Source organism: Thamnophis elegans, chromosome 4 (assembly GCF_009769535.1).
Source record: "Thamnophis elegans isolate rThaEle1 chromosome 4, rThaEle1.pri, whole genome shotgun sequence".
Lineage (NCBI taxonomy): Eukaryota > Metazoa > Chordata > Lepidosauria > Squamata > Colubridae > Thamnophis > Thamnophis elegans.
The window spans coordinates 102,954,680-102,978,368 of NC_045544.1; the positions used below are offsets into that span (position 1 = coordinate 102,954,680).

General features: G+C 36.8%; 1 protein-coding gene across 1 annotated transcript in view; it reads right to left on the reverse strand.

The window, feature by feature from the left end:
• Nucleotides 1-4,652: 4,652 nt before the first annotated feature.
• Nucleotides 4,653-23,689, reverse strand: part of LOC116507756 (neurexin-1) — a 106,261-nt gene continuing 87,224 nt past the window's right edge. The window contains exons 5-7 of the mRNA XM_032216083.1: nucleotides 22,634-23,017; nucleotides 7,986-8,189; nucleotides 4,653-4,726 (exon numbers count right to left, since the gene is read on the reverse strand). Coding sequence (XP_032071974.1) covers nucleotides 4,653-4,726; nucleotides 7,986-8,189; nucleotides 22,634-23,017 — 662 coding nt within the window. The remainder of the gene's footprint in view (nucleotides 4,727-7,985; nucleotides 8,190-22,633; nucleotides 23,018-23,689) is intronic.

Here is a 23,689-nt window from a genome sequence, read left to right on the forward strand (position 1 = left end):
TTTTTTTCAGTGTCCTTTGTATATCCATACAAAATGAAATTGATTGTTGCAGTATTGATGCCCATTAAACAATGCCACAAATGTTAGTCATTACCAAGTCTGGTGGGAAATCTCTCTCCCTCCCTCCCTCTCTCCCTCTCTCTTTTATTTGTATAATACCTAGTCATTGAAAATGCTGATCTCTAATTCTATGATTATATCTATCTTTACCTATGTGATCCTTTCCCTGCCATGGAAAAGTGTCCATAAATTTCAAATGGTAGAAAATATGGTACCCAGACTACCCACCAGGATTCAACTGTTATTACCAGCCAACTCTTATTAAGATCCTGGCATTAATCTTTAAAAGTCTGAATAACTTGGTTCTGGATATCTGAGGGATCACTTCTCTTTGGACAAATCAGATCAGGCATTAAGATCACAGGAGAAAATCTTCTGAATATCCTTCTATTATTACAGGCAACCTTTCTCATGCTGTAGAACACAGTGTTAGCTACCACCCCATGTTTGTTGTGCATCGCTGATATGCTGTGATAGTCTGCCATGAACTATGGAGAAGGGAGATGAAGGGTGGGATGGCTGGGAAATTTAAAGTAGATGCTGTGCCTTCTTGAGAAGCCGCTTCAAGGTCATCCAGCTGGAAGAAGGAGGGAACAGCATACCAGAGCATGCTGACCATTAGGAAAACAGCTTGCAAGATTTTAATTGGTTATCTTGGTGTGGGAAATGAGAGTTAAATTAAGGAGGGGAAAGGAGGGAATGGTGTAATGTAGGGATCTTGGTGGGTGAATCTCAGTTCTATGCACTATAGCAATACATTTGACCTGGAATAAAATTATACTTTTTTTTTTCAGAAAATGGAACCAAGGATTATTTTCAATTCAGAGCTTTAAATTTGTGGCAGGTCTGATACATAGTTTTCAGAAGCTGTGTTTCTCTGTCTCTATAAGAACAACTTAGATATCTATACCAGGTTTTTAATTTTCAATAGTTTTCTATAGTTTTTAACTTGTATTTTTAAATAATGACTTTTTCTAGTTCACATATCATTGCTAAATGGTTTCAGTGATAAATTTCAATTGAAATATAGGATATACTATAACTATATAATGATATAGAACAATATAATATATAATAATATAATAATGTATAAATAAAAAAGTCAGAGTATAGAATTAAAACTTCCATTTCATAAAAGGAAATTGATTTCCCAATTTACTTTGAATGTTGATATTTTTTTTCTGCGGCCATGTACCTAAACCACACACCCACACCAATACAGATATATTTAACATACATTTACATTTGAATGCAAACAGTTATCCAAAAGATTCAATATGATGTTTTACAGTTCATCATTTTCAATGCTTCCTCCAATGCAAGCATTTGAAAAGTACAATGAAGTATTAAATAAAAATATCACATCAGAAACTGAAAGGTTTTATTTTAAGTTTAAGATACGGAATTTTGTAATTGAAATTAGTTTTTCTGGAAAGTTGGACATGCATTTTGGACACTTGTAAATTTTTATTTTAGATTAAATTTATAAAATGTTAGAAATCAGAAAATTGCAAAAGAGGTATTGGACCATTACATGCAATCAACAGTATTATTTGTTTATGTTCAGTTACAGGATATAGATTACCTTCTTTCAAAATTTTCCTCAGATGATGTATTAACTGGAACTATTACATTTTCTTTATGACTCATCTGTTCTATCTTCAGCAAAACAGATGTGATGCCTAGTTTGACCAGGGATTACACACTTGACCATGGAAGTATTTCACACTCTTTCCCTTAGTATATCATTCATGTGAAATGGTCCATCTGCATGAAGGCTTTGTATTCTAATTGTGTACCAATCAGACCATTACTAATGGCTGAAATGTATACTTTAACAATAACCTAGGTGATACACACTAGAAAACATTGTACAGGGTGGGGGTCCTTGACCTATGGCCACAATTCTGCTTAAAATTACAGTCATAGGTTGTTGTGGTCATTAAGCAAGGGGCTCATGCATTTCTGATTCTCCCTGTTGTGGATATTATGTGCAACATGAGATGCCTCGGAATGGGGGAGGCTCCAGGTTGCTGAACAAACGGTTGTAAATCAATAGCAACAGCACTTAGACTTATATACCACTTTATAGTGCTTTTACAGTCCTCTCTAAATGGTTTACAAAGTCAGCATATTGCCCCCAACAATCTGGGTCCTCTTTTTACCAACCTTGGAAGGATGGAAGGCTGAGCCAACCTGAGCCTGGTGAGATTCGAACTGCCAAATTGCAATCAGCCAGCAGTTAGCCGGCAGAAGTAGCCTGCAGTACTGCACTATAACCACTGTGCTACCATGGCTCAAAATCAAGGACTAAGTATATCACAATCACAGTAATATAAATTTCAACAATAACAGCAACAACAAAAAACATACACATACTTGTTTACCATAGTTATCTTCTGAACAATTTCTTCCTTCCATAGGAAGGAAGAATATAACAGCTCACAAGGACTATAATAATACATTCCAACCAGTGGTGGGTTCCGGATCCCGTTCCAACCAGTATGATGGAACTGGCCCAAAGTCACCCACATGGATGTGTGCATGTGTCATACCTGCCAGTGACAGTTCCGCAAGCCTCCGTGATGCTCCAGCTGCTTGGTGGAGCATCGCACAGGAGCTATATGCACCATGCACATGCACAGAAGTGCCGAAGGCTTTAAAGGACAGGTAAGAAGCTCAGGCTGGCGGGTGGGCCCTCCAGAGCACCATACCAGAATGGTACCCAGTGCTCCGGGCAGGCTCCGGTATGCCTGTGCCGGGGTGTACCGCCTGCAACCCACCACTGATTTCAACAGATTGGCCATGAACTACTAAAGTTATTTACTGTGTCCATGGCAAACTATACTTTCTTTTATCCTTAAGATTAACATTATGTTCCTTCTTAAATAATGTATTTATTTATTAATTACATTTTTATCCCACTGCATTCTTATGATTCTCACAAGTGATGGGCAACATATGATTTTTTTTAAAAAAATCCACAATACAATTTAATTAAAATAAAAAAGATAATTAGAGTACATTTTAAAAATTAAGAACCACAAACCTATAACATTAAAAATTAAAAAAAGGTTAATGATGGTGTGAGAAGTATTTGAATAGTATCCAGAAAAATCTCAGTTTTTAATATGCTTTTAAAAGCTGTTAAGGAAGAGATTAGCCTGACATGCATATACAGTTCTGGGATAAAAACAAAGAAACAACTACTTTGAAATTGCATTTTAATTTTAATTCCAGAATTTAATTTTAAATATTAGTATTCATATTTTCAAAATGTATTTCCCCTTAAAATATTACTAACACAGTGCAATTAGAATTATACTGATTGATATTAGCAAATATATCAAAGAACTTCTGTCAAAAAATATTTGGAACGATGAACTTTATCTTGCTAGTATTCCAGTTAGTCATTTGTTTATTTGTTTGCTTGTGGAAATATCATAAAAAACTATAATCCACAGTTTACCAATTAGAAGAAGGCAACTGGAGTAGAATTGTGCAAATATTTGATTTTTCTTTTGAATAAGAAAATTTAGATTTTGAATGTTCCAAAGCAAAAATCCAGAGTACCATTGGCAATAATTCAATAAGCACTCTTTTTCCCTCTCCTTACATCTACAAAGTTCCACTGAATTGTGTTACAATATGTTTGATGCAATTGTGTTATAATATTTGATGAAAAGCATAACCTAGTTAAGGTTAGAATCTTTCAATGTTATGAGTGGAATTGGTAAAATCACTTTTAAAATTCTTCCATTGAAATTGATATAATTAGGTTTAAGTTTGTCGTGTCCTTGGTCATTTATTTGTATATTAATATACACTGACTATGTAAAAGCTGCAACATTTAACATCCTTCCCCAAAAGGAAAAATAAAATCTATTGTACTTACTATAGAATGTTTGGGAGATCCACAGACTCAAAATAAAATCACAGTCCACAATCCTCTTTCAGAACATAGAATCTTAATCCAAATAATATCAGAAAGATTAAAAACTTATTATCAGTTTACCCAGTAAAAATGATGCAAGACATATAATAAAAACAATATACCGTAGGATCAAAAAGAAACCAATACATAAATATAACCTTTAATATTGTTATTCATATATATTCATTGAAGTTTTCATTATATTCAAGCAATCAGAGAAAGCTCTTAATTTGGGAGAATAATTGTTGAATGCTTATCTAGAAGTGAGTGTGCAATTGATTTTAAGTATGTTGCAATAGGAAGTCAAATAGCTGGTGAGAATTGAACTGCCAAACTGCTGGAAGCCGGCAGTTGGCAGAAGTAGCCTGCAGTACTGCATTATAACCACTGTGCCACCACGGCCACCACATCATGATATTAATAATAAAATATTTTTCCTTTCAAAATTGATTTGAAACTCCAAAAATCCCTGCCAACATTCTTGAAATTTTTCTAAAGCATTATCTGGGGGTGTGAAGGGACCATGACAGAGTTTATGTTATGGTTTCTTTTTGTATCAATGACATTTTCCCCAAGGTACCTCCCCATCCCACAGAAGTCATTCTACTATGCAAAAATGATATGTGACTTGTTATATAATCTAAAGTTTTCAAATACTTCATAATGGAGGAATAATAAATTTAAAAATTTTGAATAGGCACTTACTGGAATTACAGTTAATCCTGATACAGTCTAGATGGGGAAGAATAGATGAGAAATGAAAATTTATCCTTCAAAGTATTAGCTGCAGACATCCAGTAAAATCACATTCCACCCTTCCGGGGACAGACACATGCAAACATGGCCACTATATGTTTTGATTCTTTCCGTATTGCCAGAGTATGCAGTTATATGGTGATAAGACTTTAGAAGTAGAAGAAGTGATAATAGGGTAACAAAAAAAAATGGCCAATTTCAAACAAAGCTACATGGTGACAAATCTAAGTGACAAAAATGGTTTGTGGCAATTGTTCCAGTCAGTGGATTTAAGCTGGCTGCAACATTCTCTCCCATATATGAAAGAACAAGAAGATTTCCATTATAATTTCAAAAAGTGCTCCGTCACAATGGGGAATAGTGCTCGCCAAGGCTAAAATCTCACATTCTGGGCCACTGGCATTGCCTCAAAGGAGGATACATATTTCAAAATTTAAAAAGTCACACTTATACTACTTTAGATTGCTTCTCAATTTCTGGAATATCTGTAGCTGCATTTAAACCATTCATAAATAGCTGGAAAGTGATTCCTTCATGTAGTCTTTATTTTTTTCCCCAAAGTGTAATTATTCTGAATCATATCTATGATTGATGGCTTCTTTTTTGTCTGTTTTCCCATACCGAAGCCTCAATAGTGACTTTTGAGTCTCAGGATGAATAAGGCTTGTAAAAAGAAAACCGTCGCTCTTGTTCCTTTGCTTCTGCATGAAGACTCTGCTAGGTTTTCTACAGATGAATGATTTATGCTCAGATGATCAGCATTTTAATTATTCCTCTTCAAGGTCTTTGAGGATTTATAGACATTTAAAGAAAAAAAAAAGCTTAGATTTTGTTTCCATGTAGCTGAGTTTGTCATGTGTCGTCAACCGCATCAGAAAAGTGGTTACAAACAGCCAAGGAACATCCCCTATGTGACTCTGTCTACAGAAAGCTCTCTTGAAATAAACCCCATTTCATTGTGTTACCCCTGCCATTTTCTCAATTCAAAACTATTTAACTACCTGCAGTAACTTACAAATGCCACAAGAGGGCTCTAGGTAAAAATCCCCACTGCAAAACCTCCTTAACACCATCAAAATCCAACTATTCAAGGTTCCTTAGAAATGGGATTTGAATATGTCAACTGTCCTATTAGGTTGGTTTTTTTTTCTTTTGAATTAAAAGTGAAATCACCTCAGGTTAGCTTTTCAATATGCCACATAAATGGTTTGGAAAATATTCTCAAAAAAGGAAGCTCTTCAAGAAAATCTGTATAGGAGCTATGTGAATGAAGAAAGGAATTTCTTTACAAAATTGTTTAAAAATACCCCAGAAAGCATGATCTTGGTTCTGCAGAAGAGTTTATGTGGTTCGTGTTCTCATGGCTGTTTGCTGAGGGCCGCAGACTTTGGGCATTGAAGGGTTGTCTTATTTGTGACACAGAAAAAACGAATGTGAAGTTTGTGGGAGCATTTTTATGGAACAACAGAAAGCAGGGAGGAAGGATGATTTTGATAACATAGAATGACAGACTGCTATAGAGAGAGAAGACCATAGCAAACAAAAATATCACTTGTAATTGTGGCTTAGGTTTACAAGATACCTTATTTTTATACTTGTGCGTACATTTTACATAAACTGCAATGTATTATAAATTGCCAGAAACAGTAAACTATAATCAGGATGGCTCTGACATATTTGTGAACATTTTGAGAATAAACCTTGTTTTCACACGTAACCTACATAGGGTGTGATTTCTGACTGAAGGCCACATAGAAAAGCCAGGGATTTTATTTATTATTATTATTATTATTGTACAATTGTATCACAGCGGCCAGTTGTTTCGCCGGATTTGGCATTGGTTACTAGTCGGGCCCCACCCAGGGGCCTAGGACGTCGTAACATATTTTCGTAATATGCGTGCAGATCCAAGCAGTGCGGCTTTTTGCATTTGACTGATGGTGATTTTGTCAATTTTTAACTGTTTTAAATGTAATTCCAGTGCTTTTGGAATAGCACCCAGTGTGCCAATTACCACTGGAATTACCACTGCTGGTTTGTGCCATAGTCGTTGAATTTCGATTTTTAAGTCCTGGTATCTTGCGATTTTTTCATGTTCCTTCTCGGCGACCCTGCTATCACCTGGTATTGCGATGTCTATGATTGTGACCTTATTTTTCTCAACCAGTGTGATGTCTGGTGTATTATGCGCCAGTATTTTGTCGGTTTGTATACGGAAATCCCACAAGATCTTGACCATCTGATTTTCGGTGACTTTTTCAGGCTGATGTTCCCACCAGTTTGTTGCTGTTTTAATATAATAATTTTTGCACAAATTCCAATGGATCATTTGTGCTACTGAATTGTGCCGCAATTTATAATCAGTCTGCGCGATTTTTTTACAGCAGCTGAGTATGTGATCAACAGTTTCATCAGCTTCTTTGCAAAGTCTGCATTTGGCATCATCAGAGGATTTTTCGATTTTGGCCTTAATGGCATTTGTGCGGATAGCTTGTTCTTGCGCAGCCAGGATTAGTGACTCTGTTTCTTTCTTTAATGTACCTGTTTTTAACCATAACCAAGTTTGTTCACTGTCCACTTTATCTTTTATTTTTTCCAGAAATTGACCATGCAGTGCTTTGTTCATTATTATTATTATTATTATTATTATTATTATTATTATTATTATTATTATTATTGTTATTTTGGACCATCTGTTCAAAAGTCTGTTATTCTCAGACTATCCCTATCCATAATACTAACAATAACATGTATTCCCAAAGAGCATTCGCTTATTCACTGATTGTATAAATGGTGAAAGATTGCCAAATGCAACACAAAGCCAGGAATACATCTTTTCAGGAACAGAAGTCGATGCTGAATTTCTAGCAATATGGAGATATCTGTCAGAATAAATCATTTTTGGTGTGTGTGTGTATATTCAAAAGGAATACCTCATTAATACCACTGAAGTGCTGGTCTTCTCTTTTTAGAACAGGCTGCAGATCAAAATTAATTGTAGTGGGTTGAAAAATAGAATGTACAAAAATAAAAAAAAATATAAAACCCAAATAAATAAATAATGGAATAATATTACAAATACACCCACACACTCACACACACATGTACAAATTTCATATATAAAAGACAGGTTATTTTCAGTGTCAAACAGGCTGTTGAATTGATGCTAGCAGGCAAAGATAAAAAAGGATGTTTGAAATGTAAATTTTAGGATGGGAGGGGGGGAGAATGTTACCTAGGTTGACTGTTAGCTTAACTCGTCCTGCATCCAGCTCTAAACGCAATGTGTCAGCAGATTCTCTTGAAGTTGTGGCCATCAGAATGCCATATGCTCTCTGAGACCTGAACCGTAAGGACACATCTTCTGCTTCTGTGTGCATCACCATAGGGAGTTGAATTTTCATAAACATGCTTCCATCATAGCTTAGAACAGTTGCCTCTGAAAGTGGAGAAGCAGGAAAATGATAAGAAATTTACCCTCTTGGATTTCTGCAAGGTGAAAAGCCATTGGGGGGAGGGGGGATGCCAAGAGTTGCATCCTGATATATTAAGCCAGGTTTACAAATCTTGTTCTGCACCACGGTGAACATACCCTACCAACTATAGACAAACACAAAGGCATTATCAATCTCTGTTTCCAACTGCATTCCTAAATACTGTAAACAGGAGATGTGACAAGAACTGGGCAGTCTGTATTATAAAAATGGCAAGCTTTGATTAATCTGATGGATTGCTGTTTCTATTCATTAAACTCTGCTCAGAATCTAAAGAATAATTGTTAACACCAATAACTTCACAGAAAATAACAACAGCTGTAATATCAAATTATCAAATAAAAGATATGCTTACATTTTCACTTCAAATGTCTACTTAACAATATTATATACTGTATGCATAATATGGCCCTTTATCTTCATGTATTAGCCTCCCCCAAAACATATATTTAAAAATATCATTTGACTTACTAAACTCCAAAGACTGGTTAACAAGGATAACCATTCCCTCCCCCCAAATAACAGAATAGAATAACAGAGTTGGAAGGGACCTTGGAGGTCTTCTAGTCCAACCCCCTGCTTGGGCAGGAAACCCTATACCACTTCAGACAAATGGTTATCTAATCTCTTATTTAAAACTTCCAGTGTTGGAGCATTTACAACTTCCGGAGGCAACTTGTTCCACTGATTAATTGTTCTAACTGTCAGGAAATTTCTCCTTGATTAGTTTCCACCCATTGCTTCTTGTCCTACTCTCAAGTGCTTTGGAGAATAGCTTGACTTTCTCTTCTTTGGGGTAACCCCTGAGATATTGGAACTCTGCTATCATGTCACCCCTGGTCCTTCTTTTCATTAAACTAGACATACCCAGTTCCTGAAACTGTTCTTCATATGTTTTAGCCTCCAGTCCCCTAATCATCTTTATTGCTCTTCTCTGCACTCTTTCTAAAGTCTCAACATATTTTTTACATTGTGGCAACCAAAATTGGATGCAGTACTCCAAGTGTGGCCTTACCAAGGTATTATAAAATGGTATAAATACTTCATGTGATCTTGATTCTATCCCTCTGTTTATGCAACCTAGAACAGTGTTGGCTTTTGGGGCAGCTGCTGCACACTGCTGGCTCATATTGAAGTGATTGTCTACTAGGACTCCAAGATCCTTCTCACAATCACCACTATTGAGCAAGGTACCACATAAAATGTATGTGTGCATTTTGTTTTTTATTGTCTAAATGAACAACTTTACTTTTTTCACCATTAAATTTCATTTTGTTAGATAGTGCCCAATGTTGAAGTCTGTCAAGATCCTTCTGTATCTTAAGCCTATCTTCCAGCATGTTGACTATTCCTGCTAACTTGGTATTATCTATTCCTGGTAGCTTGGTGAACAGGCTTTATACAGTCTTCGGAACAGGCAAATTTTATTATGGACAACACCATTTTTATTTCTTATAAAATTCTGGACATCAATGGCAACAAAGTATATCCAGAGATATGGGGATGTCACAGCATGATTTGGCATGGGTATAACCTGGTTTTATCGAAAACCAGGTTATAAATCATGTTATACAGTCTTTCAGATCTGGACAATATGACAATCCTACTTTTTTGTTAAAGAATTATGTATAATGGTCAATCAAATGGTGGTGATATATTTGCTTTTTCTTGTTTTGTTCTTGTGTGGATTTTCCCCTCTTTTGGCCAAGGCATTAGTTTATGCTCTGCCACATGTTTTCACTGCATCAGTAATAATATTGTAGTTTATTACAATGTCTTGAAATGGCTTTGGATTTGGGTTTTGGTCCGCCCCTAAACAATATAGGTCAGTGATGATTAATCTTTTTGGAGCCGAGTGTCTAAATCCCCAAAATGTAATGCAAGCGCATTTGCATGTGCCCCATCCCTGCCCCCCGTTTTGGTTTCCAGATTGGTGCAAGAGGCTTTCCAGGCCCAAAATGAGGCCCCGGGGGCCTTGTGCAACAGCCCCGCACCCCATTTTGGCTTACCCAATCTCTGCAGTTTCTCCCCCCAGCATGCCCTAGATTTCTCCTGCATTTCTACCACACATGCCTTCCCTGATCTCCACAGTTTCTTCCCCCCAGTGCGCCCTAGCTTTCTCCTCCATTTCTGCCATGGAGAGGCACCTGCGGAGGGGGAACCTGCGGAGATCAGGGAAGGCACGGCTAGCAGAAATGAAGGAAAAAGCTAGAGCACACTGTGGGGGAAACCTGCAGAGATCAGGGAAGCACTGCCCCCCGTGAATACATGGCAGAGACCCAAAGGCCAGCTGGGTGTATCCACATGCGCAGTGGAGCTGGGCTGGGCAATGGCTGCCATGCCTGTGGGGGGGGGGGGGTCTGCATGCCACCTGTGGCATATGTGCCATGGGTTCACCATCACAGATATAGGTGGACCAGCTTTTATACTTCATTCAGATCAGATTATATATAGTTTAGGCCTATTGTCACTCTTAGTCTCAATTCCAAAGAGAATGGAAAGCCAACAGCAATGGAGCAGAAAGTTATGCTCCAAACAACAGGAAAAAATGTTTAATAATATCTTGCTCATTAGGCAGCTTGCAGCATGTAGGGCAGGGAATAAAAGTTTTTACCATCATTTCTGCATTAGTAATGCAACAGTTATAAAGGGAGGAAATGGCTTTATTAAAGTACACAAGAGAGCAATTGTTCCTTAAGGGCTGGGGTAGAAAAGGCAGAAGTAATTATCATTGTAAGTTTTCAGAAGCTTTATCCTGAAAGTAAATAATAGTAATTTCATGGAAAATGGAGATATGGGTTTGCTAATGAATTTGCTAATGCACAGAAGAATTTTCACACAATATTGATATCCATATGCTTCATGATGCACATAGATCTGTCACTGAGTATCCATCTAAAATTGCCTGTCGAAGATTTTGGAATGTATCTGATAGGGCACCCAAGTTGGACAATGTACATGAACAACATTAAGCAGTAATAAGAGGTGTTCTGGACCAGAGCAACAAGTTCTCTGGTTTGCAATCTATTCCTGCCATAGCCAGTTTACATAATAATTCCCATATCAATTCTTTCTTAGTTATTACAGAGAATATGTGCATAATGACTGCTAGATGATAGTAACATATATGGATTTCTTACATTCCTTACATTCTACAAGAGTTCAACTCGATAGCTATTACAATTTCTTTTGAGAAGATGTTGCCTTTTTTCAGAATCTCTATTCATTCAGCTTTACTGGATGGGACTGGATTCTAGGTTTATGTGATCAAAATGATTTCTTCTTCACTACTTCTATACCTTGCACTTTTTGAAACAAATCCACCCATTCTCTTTATTCACTTTTTTATATATTAAAGATTATATTCAAATGTATTTTTCCCCTTTTAGGTGGGCTGTTTAGCTGTTTCAGCTGTTTGATTCCTTTTGCACATTGCTCCACAGCATTCCTTTCAAGATGCCATGACCAGAACTGAAATAGTAGTTTAGGTAGCTGCCAGCATCCTTTTACATGCAGGCAAACCATTATTGGCAGTTTTGTTTTTAACTTATTTCTACAAACTTGTCTATATGGAATTTGTATGTTGCCTATATGGAATACTAGTATGTTTCCTTTCGCTAATTCTTGATAATTACAGTCTTCCTCCTGATTGGATATAATCAGTTCAGCTTATTAATAACTGGGCAAAGTTGTCTGAGGTTTAGTGTCAGAAGTCTTGTCCATCAAACATTTCTAGCCATGTGCGGGTTCTGACTTTGTAATTATTAGAGCTGCCAATTCTGGAATGAAAAAATATGGTTGATCACTAGATGGCAGTATCTGAGATTTTACAGTCTAATTCTAAATGAATGAATGTCCGCCCGCGTGCATGTGCATGTGCACACTTGTGTTGAGGTAAAAATGGTGGGTTCTTGGAGTGTTCATTAGTTTAAATAATGTGGTAATAGGCACTAATACAGTGTTTCTCAACCTTGACAACTTGAAGATGTCCTGACTTCAACTCCCAGAATTCCCCAGCCAGCATTCGCTGGCTGGGGAATTCTGGGAGTTGAAGTCCGGACATCTTCACGTTGCCAAGGTTGAGAAACACTGCACTAATAATTTTATTTCTCTGGAAATAAATTCATTCAAATATTAATTCTGTTCTGCAAAATGCATCATTTTTTAAAAAAAACACTTATGTTCTTTCAAATTTTATTTTATTTCAAATAGAATATACCAGAAATGAATGCTACATACTTTTATTTTTGCAAATAAATAAACACATACCGGTATTAAGACTACAAAGCTAGGAGGATACCCCTTTAGTATGTACACTGGTTTGCACATGGGTTTTATCGCTTGAAATCCAATTTGAAGGGCTGTTTAGGTACTTGGGCTGTGCATATCAATTTAAATGCCTGATTCCCCATTTTTGTCTACTCTTTATAAACTCGTTGGTATATTACAGTGACCACATGATCACACTGAATATTTATTGATACTTGTTTCATTTAGCTGAAGACATGCTAACGGTTTGGCTTCTCCCCTCTTTTCATCTAATACAGGTAATAAAAGGGTTTAGGGCAAACTGAAATAAAAATCTGCATCTTAGCATCTTTGTAATCATTTCATTCATATTGCCCTTTTTTTATTGCTGCTGCTGCCCTGTTGAAAATGAACACCTATGAAAGCCATTGCCAAAAGGTAATCATGTACTCCAAACCCTGATAAAATATAAAGAGAGAAGCCAAAATTATGCTGCCATGACATCTGTCTTGCCATCTGCTAGTCTTACCATAAACAAACAAAGCCCATCCACTGATTACTTTGATGTTTATACTTTCAGCATAATCAGCCAAAACTCACAGTAGCAAAATAAGTGTAGAACACTATAACTTCTAAGAGTATTGCCTTTAGCCCATCTGAGAATATAACCACCTTCAGGGATGAAACACACACACACAAACAAACACACACAGCAATATCTTCCTTCTCTCTACTCTCCCCATGGCCCACACCTTTTATGAACTCTCTTACAAGAAAAGGAAAATTCTTTCTAGCTTCCAATTATAAAATAAAATTAAACTTGAAACACAGAGACTACTTATACTCAATTACAGCTAATGCAAGATATCTGAATCTCCTGTTTCAAGGCTTCAGGGAGCATCTAAAAATTACAGCAAACAAATGGCATGAATTTACCAGCAATATGAAAGCACAATCTAAGTGAGAAATCCATAAAGTGAATGGCAATCAGTAGGAGCCATTTCATTATAGCACCAGCTACAAAACCAAACATGGTGATATTGAAGAAGTTTTTAGGAAGACAGCTTTCTAACTGTCCTCTAAGGCTTGTAGCTAATTCTAGGGAAGATTCTATTGCAGAGCATTTCTCAAAGACCAAATAAAGCAGGGTAATCACTGATAGTCTATTTTTCCTGCATAAATATTGCAGCTCCTGGATGTCAAGCCAAATGTTTAATTCTGTGCAAATGCCGAGAATGAAAATGCCATCACTTATTATTCCCACGGAATCACTTGGAAGAATGGAGCTTGCCAAGAAAGAGTGAGCATGAATAGAACAACAGGATATTGTTTGCTGTGCTCGACATCAGACAAATTAGAAGGGGAGGATAGACAAGAAATAATATTCCCTTGTGATATTTCATTCCTTTTCAGAGAATAGGAAGGTACATTAGAAAAATTATCTGTTCCTCTTACCCTATGTAATATTAGTTAAATTAGCTAAATAAGTCTTCCTTTTTTTCAAAGTCGTAAAAGCAGTGTATCTTTGAATGTTGGATACTGTGTGGAAATAGGCAGCAAAGGGCTGAAACTTGTGAAAATTATAAAAATTAGGCATAGTGCTCATGGTTTTGATTTTAGGAACATTAGATTGGCTACTGTAGGATCCTGAATGAAAAAGACTATCTTTTGCTTTGATCCAATATTGAAAAGGGGACAATTATTTTGTTTCCTAGCACTTTTCTTGCAAGTTCAGGATCCACTTTTTTTTTTTTTCAAATCAACAAAATATTGATCCATTTGGTTGGGACAAGAATTTGACTGATCTGTTTGTCTCCTGAGCCTGACATGGTGGGCTGAGAGAGTGTGACACGCCCAAAGTTCCCCAACTTCTTTTAATGCCTAAGGGAGGTCTAGAGCCCATGGTCTCCTAGTTTCCAACTTGACCCACTAGACCAAACTACTTCTTTGATCAAGGTGGCATGTTGCTTTGCTCCTGATTTAAGTTAAAATATAAGAGTTAATGAGCATTTGCTATAACCCTTGGTTCTTATATTACAAAATTCCTCATTCCATTCAACATGCTTCTCCTTTATTTCTCCAGAAGGAGTTTTATTCACTGAAGTAAACATGTACTTCTGCTACCCTTTTCTTTTATCTCATGCAACAACTGTAATGGTATTATACTTATTGGCTAGAAGTTTTTGTCAGCAGGCACACATGGGTAGTATAACAATGCTGTAGAAGAGGATGGATGTATTGTATTTTGGAATCCCAAAAGTTGTAATCATATCAATGCATGGCCATTTGGGATACAATTATTATTGAAGAAGGTGGGGGGGGAATGCTGTGAGCATAACTTCCTCCAGTTAGGGAAGCTCTAGGGTAACATTCAATATCCCATGTGCTGAATAAATACTACAGATATCTGCAGGAAAAATAGCCAGATAACATTGTGAGTACATCAGATTAGCATTGGTCCCAGCAGCTCAAGGTCTATGTTTCAGAAAATTAAATTGTGGAAAATGATTAAATCGTGCTGTATTAGTTGCCTTGAGTTATTTATAAAAATAAAAAAATAAAAACAGGATTAAAAAAGACAGACAACTTGAACTAAGAAATTATTAAATTGATGAATTACTGAAAAAAATCTTAATGTGTGTGTGTGCACGCAAACACGCTTTGAGGCATTTTATTAAACTTGAAGAGTTTTTCACATTTTATAGCCTTGCACATGCTTAGTTATCCTCTTTTCAATAACTGCATAACCTGCATGAATTCTTTAGTTTTTGATTTTTAAAGCTGCACACTTTGTCTGTTCACAGTCCTTTCTTTGCTCTCCCTGCTTTTGTCGTTGAAAGTGCCTGCCTCTGTAATAGCAGGACTTTGCCACAGGGTGGTACACCATGTCTATTTAACTGAAGAGTTTTCTAATTCAGTTGATGTCAAGTTACAGCCCCCACTTCCACCACCCCAAGCCCCTTTCAGCATTGTCTACTAGTAATAGAAAAGTCAAGAGACAACGGGATACTTGGATTTCTGCCAAAAAGTTTCATATTCTAAAACAAGAAATAAGGAGGTTCTTCAGAGGATGTGATTTTATTTTTAACAGTACAAATAGGTTGCTCTGCCTCAACTGGTCCTAAAGAGAGAAAGTGGGGGTTTCACTGACTTTTTTAAAGCTAATTGGGAGGGGTGGGGTGCAAATCAAGTGCAGGGCAAATGCGCTTGTCAGTTCAAAATCTTTGTGGCAAATTTATTCTGCAACATACCATAACTACATTTGATTGACTACTTAGTATAATGATAAACTACTGTCATTGTTATACAAGTGAACATGCATTTGTGCAGTAGGATTTTCTTCATATAAAACAGATCTGAGAGTTACAAGAAAAGAGAAAGGACTGTGGGAGGGAAGAACAAGATAAAATATCATCAATGCTTGTAAGAATTGCATACAATCTGACATAATCACATCAATATGATTTCTAATTGCCTGAGATCATAGCAAAATGATCACAAACCAGTAGAATGTAAATAATCTCAATTTAGGGAGTGTAATGTTGTTAAAAGGGTTGTTGTATAGCCATTCACAGCTATAGGTGCAGAACTAAGAGTATTTTTTATCTAAAAAGCAATTCTTGTATAGTAAAAATGTGTGTGAGTCTCTTGCACTGCAAGCCGATCAAACTGGGCAGTCCTAGAGGAGATCAACCCTGACTGCTCTTTAGAAGGTGAGAGCCGGAAAATGAAACTCAAATACTTTGGCCACCTAATGAGAAGGAAGGACTCATTGGAGAAGAGTCTAATGCTGGGAAAGATTGAGGGCAAAAGAAGAAGGGGACGACAGAGAATGAGGTGGCTGGATGGAGTCACTGAAGCAGTCGGTGTGAACTTAAATGAACTCCAGAGGACGGTAGAAGACAGGAAGGCCTGGAGGAACATTGTCCATGGGGTTATAATGGGTTGGGCATGACTGCAACTAATAACAAGACGTTATAGTACTTTGAGAAGGGGAAAAATTGTTTTTCTTGTCCATTTTATCCATACTATGCATAATTTCGAATTCCTGAATCATATCCTCTCCTCTGCCTCATTTCTAGACCCCCAAAGTCTTGAAAGAAGGGATTCTTTCTACATCCTTGTAGCTTTACTACATCCTTTTTGAGGTATGGCAAACAGAGCTGCACACAATATTCTAGATCAGGGATCTCCAGACTTGAAAACTTTAAGCCTTTAAGCCTTTAAGCCAACTCCCAGAATTGCCCAGCCAGCTTTGCTTAAAGTTGCCAAGTTTGGAAGCCTCTGTTCCAGATGTAGTTGCACCAGGGATTTATATAAAGGCATTATAATATTGGCATGACTATTTCCAATATTTCCAATATTATTTTCTATTGTCTCTAACAAGCTTTTGACCTTTTTTTTTACAACAGATGTGCACTATGTTAACATCTTCATTGCATGAACTCTTTCCTTATAACTTCTGATCCCATCAGTTTTTTATAAACAGTTGGGGCTTTTGGCACCAACTTGCATCATTATACACTTACTCACATTGAATGGCATCTTCCATTTTGATACCTACTCCCCCAATGTGCAAGGATCCTTTTGGAGCTTTTCAGACTCTCTTATTGTTTTTACCATTCAGAACAATTTAGTGTCATCAGCAAACTTGGCTATTCTACAAACACAGGTGATTCCAGGTCATTTATAAATATGTTTAAAAAGCACTGATGTAAAAAAGATGTGGAGACTCTAGAAAGTGTGAAGAGAAGAGCAACAAAGATGATTAGGGGACTGGAGGCTAAAACATATGAGGAATGGTTGCAGGAACTGGGTATGTCTAGTTTAATGAAAAGAAGGACTAGGGATGACATGATAGCAGTGTTCCAATATCTCAGGGGTTGCCACAAAGAAGATGGAGTCAAACTAGTTTTAGTTTTTAGTTTTCCCTTTATTTGTATGCCGCCCTTTTCCCTGGGGGGACTCAGGGCGGCTCACAGTTCAAAAAAAGGGGGGGGGGGAGACAAACTATTCCCCAAAGCACCTGAGGGTAGAACAAGAAGCAATGGGTGGAAACTAATCAAGGAGAGAATCAACTTAGAACTAAGGAGAAATTTTCTGACAGTTAGAACAATTAATCAGTGGAACAACTTGCCTCCAAAAGTTGTGAATGCTCCAACACTGGAAGTTTTAAAGAAGATATTGGATAACCATTTGTCTGAAGTGGTGTAGGGTTTCTTGCCTGAACAAGGTCCCTGTTATTCTATTTTATTCTGATCCTAGACAGAATCCTAGAGTAACCTCTTTCATTGTGACAAATGAGTGTTTACTTTTATTCTTTGTTTTCTATTCTTTACCTAGTTGCTTATCCAAGAGGGCCCACCCTTTTATTCTATGGCTATTAAAATTACTCAGAATCAACCTTTGATTATGTCAGAGCTTCTATTATTGTGATTTTAAACAACCACAAAGCTTTCTAGAGTGGGATTGCCTTTTTGGCTTCCCATTTGAGTTTTCTTTTCATCAGTCTATTCCGTTCGGAGAATTTCCCTTCTTTGAAGTGAAATATAACTCTGCAGGACTTGCTATGTAAGTTATCTCATGTCTGAATGTTGAATTTAATGCATTATTGCACTATGGTCACTATTTCACATTATGAAAATGCAATAATAAGGACATTTTATTGAGAATTAAGCATAATGAAACATGATCTCTTTTCCCCATAAAGACTGAAGTAGTTTTTCATTTCAATCATGTTCAATTCTCATTTTCTAGGTATGGTAGGTGATATGTTAGTAATATATTATAAGACTTTGTAGTGTCATGTAGTCAATGTTACCATAGGTTGTGCAAAAGAATTGAAATTGACAGTATTCCACATGCTGAGAAATCTGATTGCACAGAGTTCCTCTTTGTGTGAAAGACCACAACTGTGCACTAGTCAAGTATGGTTATATAATCCATAGTGGAAAGCATTGCAATCACATAGAAATATCAGTCTCTGGAATGCCTTCCTGTTGGAGTCAAAGAAACAACAACAACAACCTACACTGCCTAGGAAGGCTCTGTTTTCTCTGACAGGAAAAGGGGAAATGATCACAGAAACCCATGACTAGAAGAGAAGGATCCATTGGAGCTCTGCAGGTTCCTTTTCTAGGTTCTTTCTCCAAAAGAATCAGAATAGAGGAAGGTGTCCTTTTTTCTGTCAGAAGCTGCCCAAAATCATTAGAGTTCATTATTTTTTTAAAAAAACTATATTCATGTATTTATTCATTTATTGAATTGATATTGCTGCCTATTCACTCATGGTGACTCAAGGAGGCTTGCAGAATATAAAACCATATTAAAAACAATAAAAAACTAACAAAAAGAATCAAATAAATTAATATAGTACAATATAACAAAATCACCCCCATCTCCAATCTTCTGTCCTGGTGTCAGCAGATCACATGAACCATTCAATGGTTCCCCAGGCTCTCTGGCAGAACCAGAGACTTCCGAAAGAGTATTAGAATGGGGGCCATTCTAATCTCTGGGGGAATGATGTTCCAGAGAGAGGGAGCCACAACAGCTCTTCTTCTGGGTTCCACCAGGTGCATCTCCCTTGGGGATGGGACCCTCAACATTCCCTGTCTTCCCACTATGATGGGTCAGGTAGATGTGGCTGACAAGAGATGGTCCCTCAGATAACTCGGTCCCAAGCCACGAAGGGCTTAAAGATGAAAAACAGCACCTTGAATTGCACCTGGAAGCAAATCGCCAACCAATACATGTACACCAGGGATCTGTACAAAACCATGTGGGCTGCTGCATTTTGCACCAACTGAAGTTTCTGGATGCTCTTCAAGGGCAGCCCCATGTAGAGCACATTGCAATATATGCTGCTCATTTCACCATTACAGTGACTTTCGGATGTTAGGTGGCATGCAAATTTGATTGTTAAATAAACAAAGCTGGCCCCAAGATAGAGGCACCAGTGACTCTTTTCTCAGTTATGATCTTAAGGTCAGGGCAAGTGAGATCTATGGTCAAGCACATTGCTAATACAGGCTCTTTAATCCTAATTCACATATGCATGGACCCTTTATACTTGATTCTCCTTCTAGGAGAGAGTAACTAGCTAACTATTTAGCTCAGTCTTTCCCCTTCATGCATTTTCTTTCTTGTTTTTCAATTAAACTTAAAATCATGCTTCACTTATCTTCCCAAGCTATATTTTTAGGGATGCTCAGTTTCATTTTCTCAGACACCACTGTCATAGACAAATCACTACTTGAAGAAGTTGAACCTTAAAACTACCTATAACCTCAGCTAGAGTAGAAAATAAATGTGACTGATTTTCTCTGGAACTGTGAATCCAGAACATTTTCGGAGTCTTTTCAGGGAATTTGTTGCAGGTAGTAGCCTTAATAAGATCTCCATCTCCACCAGAAAGATTGGAGATGATCACTCCCAAATGTCTTTGATTAAACCATAAAGCCTGTCTCAGCTCCTTGGTATACTGGGGAGCTACGTTAATGAAACATTTGGGACAACAGCTAGAGTATAGATGTCAGAAAATGTCTTGCAAACATGATCAATTACCAATAAGAACTACAACAGAGGACTTCAGAGGTGTTGGATCTCTGTCCGTGATTAATTTACACTTTTTATTTCCTATAGACTCTATTCCGATGCCATAGCAAAGAAAAATATTTGAGAAACATTTAGACACAAGAGATCTATCAACTCAGCATTAATAAGGTTTCTGCTGATGGACCTTTTATAGAGTTAGAGTTTATAGAGTTAAGGAAAGACATATACTCTTTCTGTTACAGGCTACTCTTATCTAAATGCTGGTATCTGGCAACGCTTATCAGATTGTAACCCTTCTTTGTGGCCTGTGGTACAATGATTGAATTGAATTTAAAGTGCTGCCAAGAAAATAGCTCAATCCTCTCTGACAATGACTTAACCAAACTGGGTAATGTAGCTGGAGAGGTGAAGGCCACATGCCTGAAAACTGCCAAACTGGGAAATACTAAAGATAAAAGCAATGTTACAGAAAAATCTTATGACACTATGTGAAGTATCTGTCTTATGACTCTTGAAGCCTGGTGTTGATTCACAGATCTAAGAATAACGAACTACTCTAAAAATTGATATAGAATTTCTTTATACTGCTCAGAAGGGATTTCTGCCTTCTTTGTTTGGACCATTCCTAAACGTCCCTGTCAAATTATTCTTTCTTTAGTAGACTTTTTCTTTAGTAATGTTTTTCTGAAATTATATTATCATCCATTGGTTAGGATAGCAATTGTTATTTTTTTCCCCTTTGCCTAAGAAGAGGCTTCTTGCATTAACTATTGTAAACTATTCTTCATGGTGGTTATATAGCTGATTCTATTTTGCTCCTGTTTCCAGAACTAGAAATCTCTACTTCTTTTCCCTACCAACCATATAATTTCATTTGTCTAGTGAAATCTTTCTTTCACTTTGTGGGCCAAGAAAACATCTTGTTTCCTGAAAAATTTCGGACTGAAACCCTGTTCTCTGTTTGGTACTGATCAGTTGTGGGATTCAATTATTTTTATTACCGGTTCTGTGGGTGTGGCTTGGTGGCCATGGCAGGGGAAGGATATTGTAAAATCTCAATTTCCAGGTGAAGGATACTACAAAATCCCCATTCCCTCCCAATCAGCTGGAACTTGGGAGCCAGACAATAGATGGAGGCGGGGCCAGTCAGAGGTGGTATTTACCGGTTCTCTGAACTACTCAAAATTTCTGCTACTAGTTCTCCAGAACTGGTCAGAACCTGCTAAATACCAACTCTGATACCTATAATCTATAAATTCTCTTACATATTCTCTTTTTTGGTATATTGTGAAAACCATAATCTCATTGTGAGTTACCTGCTTTGAAAATGAGTGTGGTGGTCAGCCAAAGCTCTCGTGTGAAAAATTACTAGTCACTAGGGCTATGCAATGTGTCTTGCATTTAGGCCTTTATAGTGAAGTATATGTAAGGATAAGGCAATGGCAGTGTAATTGTTCTTATTGAGACATTTCATTTTGATTCTGGGCTTTATCTGGCATTTCCATACACAGAAGCCTCTTCTAATTCCTGGACATTCTGGAACAGGCCCCCAAATTGGCATTAAATAAAAGAACACAGCACATCCACTTGTTTAGAGAAGGGATGTCAAACTTGCAGTCCATGGGCCAGATGCATTATGCGCTGGCCACTCCTACCACCATTTTAGCAAAGGGGAAAAAGTTGTAATATGTCACGTGATGACAATGTGTCATTGCGAGTTTAACACTGCTGGTTTAGAGGCAGCGGGTGATATTCATGAAGCCACATTGAAGCAGCACCTCATTCAGATTTCATTACCTTTGAAGCAAACTACACTTGTAAAGCTTTTTATTGTTGACAGCTTTAAAGTTATAGTGTTGATCAAATATCATTCATAAATTTCATTATCTATTTAACCAATACTGCAAGGTCTATTTGGCATCTTCCTGATTTTTATATCCAGCAAAATAAACCAAGTAAATTGTTCCAAAATCTTAGAAGGCAATGAACAATATTGTATTATTATTGTTATATATATTGCATTAACAATATAATCCTCCCAACAATAGATTGGGAGGATTATATCCTTAGATACCACTTTTTGAACAATTTCTATATCAGTTTGCTCTGTTCAGTAATAATTTGCATTTAAAGATTAGATCATTTTCATGGAAGTTTTCCTTTCTCAGAGGAATATTTTGTCCACTGCTTCATTCAGTGCTTTATAGATTAATAATGTTTATTATTAACCAAATGATTGATCCATATAATTGTATGCAGAAAAAAACACACACATTAAATCAGTATTGTGTTTCCCTTTTGACCATGAAGTAACCACTTGACCTTATTTTCAGGAAGGTCTTATTATTTTTGAGGTACAGGAGGCAGCGAATGTGATCACCTCATGGCTGCTGCTGTGTTGTAATATTTTCAGGGAGGGCTTATTTTCGGGGAGGGCTTATTTTAGCACATGCGCTCAAAAGCCTGATTAAGCTTATTATCTGGGGAGGTCTTATTTTCAGGGAAACAGGGTAGAATGTATGTGACTGTTTCATTCCATTCTGTCCTCATTATGCAAACCAAAGATCTCAAGACAGTGACTTACCTCGTTCACATGACCTGCCCAGGTAGCCTGTACCAGAGCAATCACAGACATATCTGTTCCAGCCATCTCTACATACACCATTGTTTTTACATGGGTTGCTTAGACATGGCTTTGCTGTTTCTCTTGAACAGGAGGGTTTCACCCCAGATGTGCTCTGGATTTCTGCCATTTGACGGATGTCTTTACTTTGTCCATCAATAAACAAGTCTCGAATACAGCCCACATAGCCATAATTTAGAAGGGCTGTCCAGACTTCCGTTGGAAAGACAAGGCCAGCTTTATTTTCTGGCAAACCTCCAAGGTATAAATCATCATCAAGGTCCAAGATCTCACTTTCTCCTGGTGCAGTATATGGAGTACGCATTGTGTTGACAGAAATAGTACCTATTTAGGAACAAAACATAAGTAATTCATTTGAGACAACATGTTTTAACTATTTATTATTAGTATTTTCTGTTTCCCAGTTAAAGTCACCCCCCCCCAGTAATTATAATAAATATTTCTTAAGGCCACATGCATTTATTTGGAGAAAAATGGAAACTTGAATAAATTATTTTTAAAAGGAATAGAAATAACTCATTCAATTGTTATTACAAGAATTAATCATGTGGAAGAATTATAGTTCTATGTTCATTTGTTTCATTTGCTGATAAAAAAACAAGGCAATTTTCTACGATATATTTGCAAGAAGGTATATTGATTTTCTAACATGGTAGATACTACACAAGATTGTGTAATGAAACCAATTTAATTCCTTTATAGCATATAATTTGATCATCTGTATTCATTAGTATCAAGATGGCACATTTTGTAACAGGCTAGCACCATATTTGATGCTTTTTTTCTTCTAAGAAGTGTAAGAACATTAATCAATCAGTCAATCAGTCAGTCAATCAATGCATGAATATAAACACCATGTGAATAGGAGACAAAAATTATAACCAGCAAACTTCTTGAAGGATCATTTTTAGTAATGGGTGACTGTAATTTTATGAATTGAAAACAAAAAATAAAACAGATGTAAAAAAAAATAGCTGAAAAATTAGGTAAATGTTT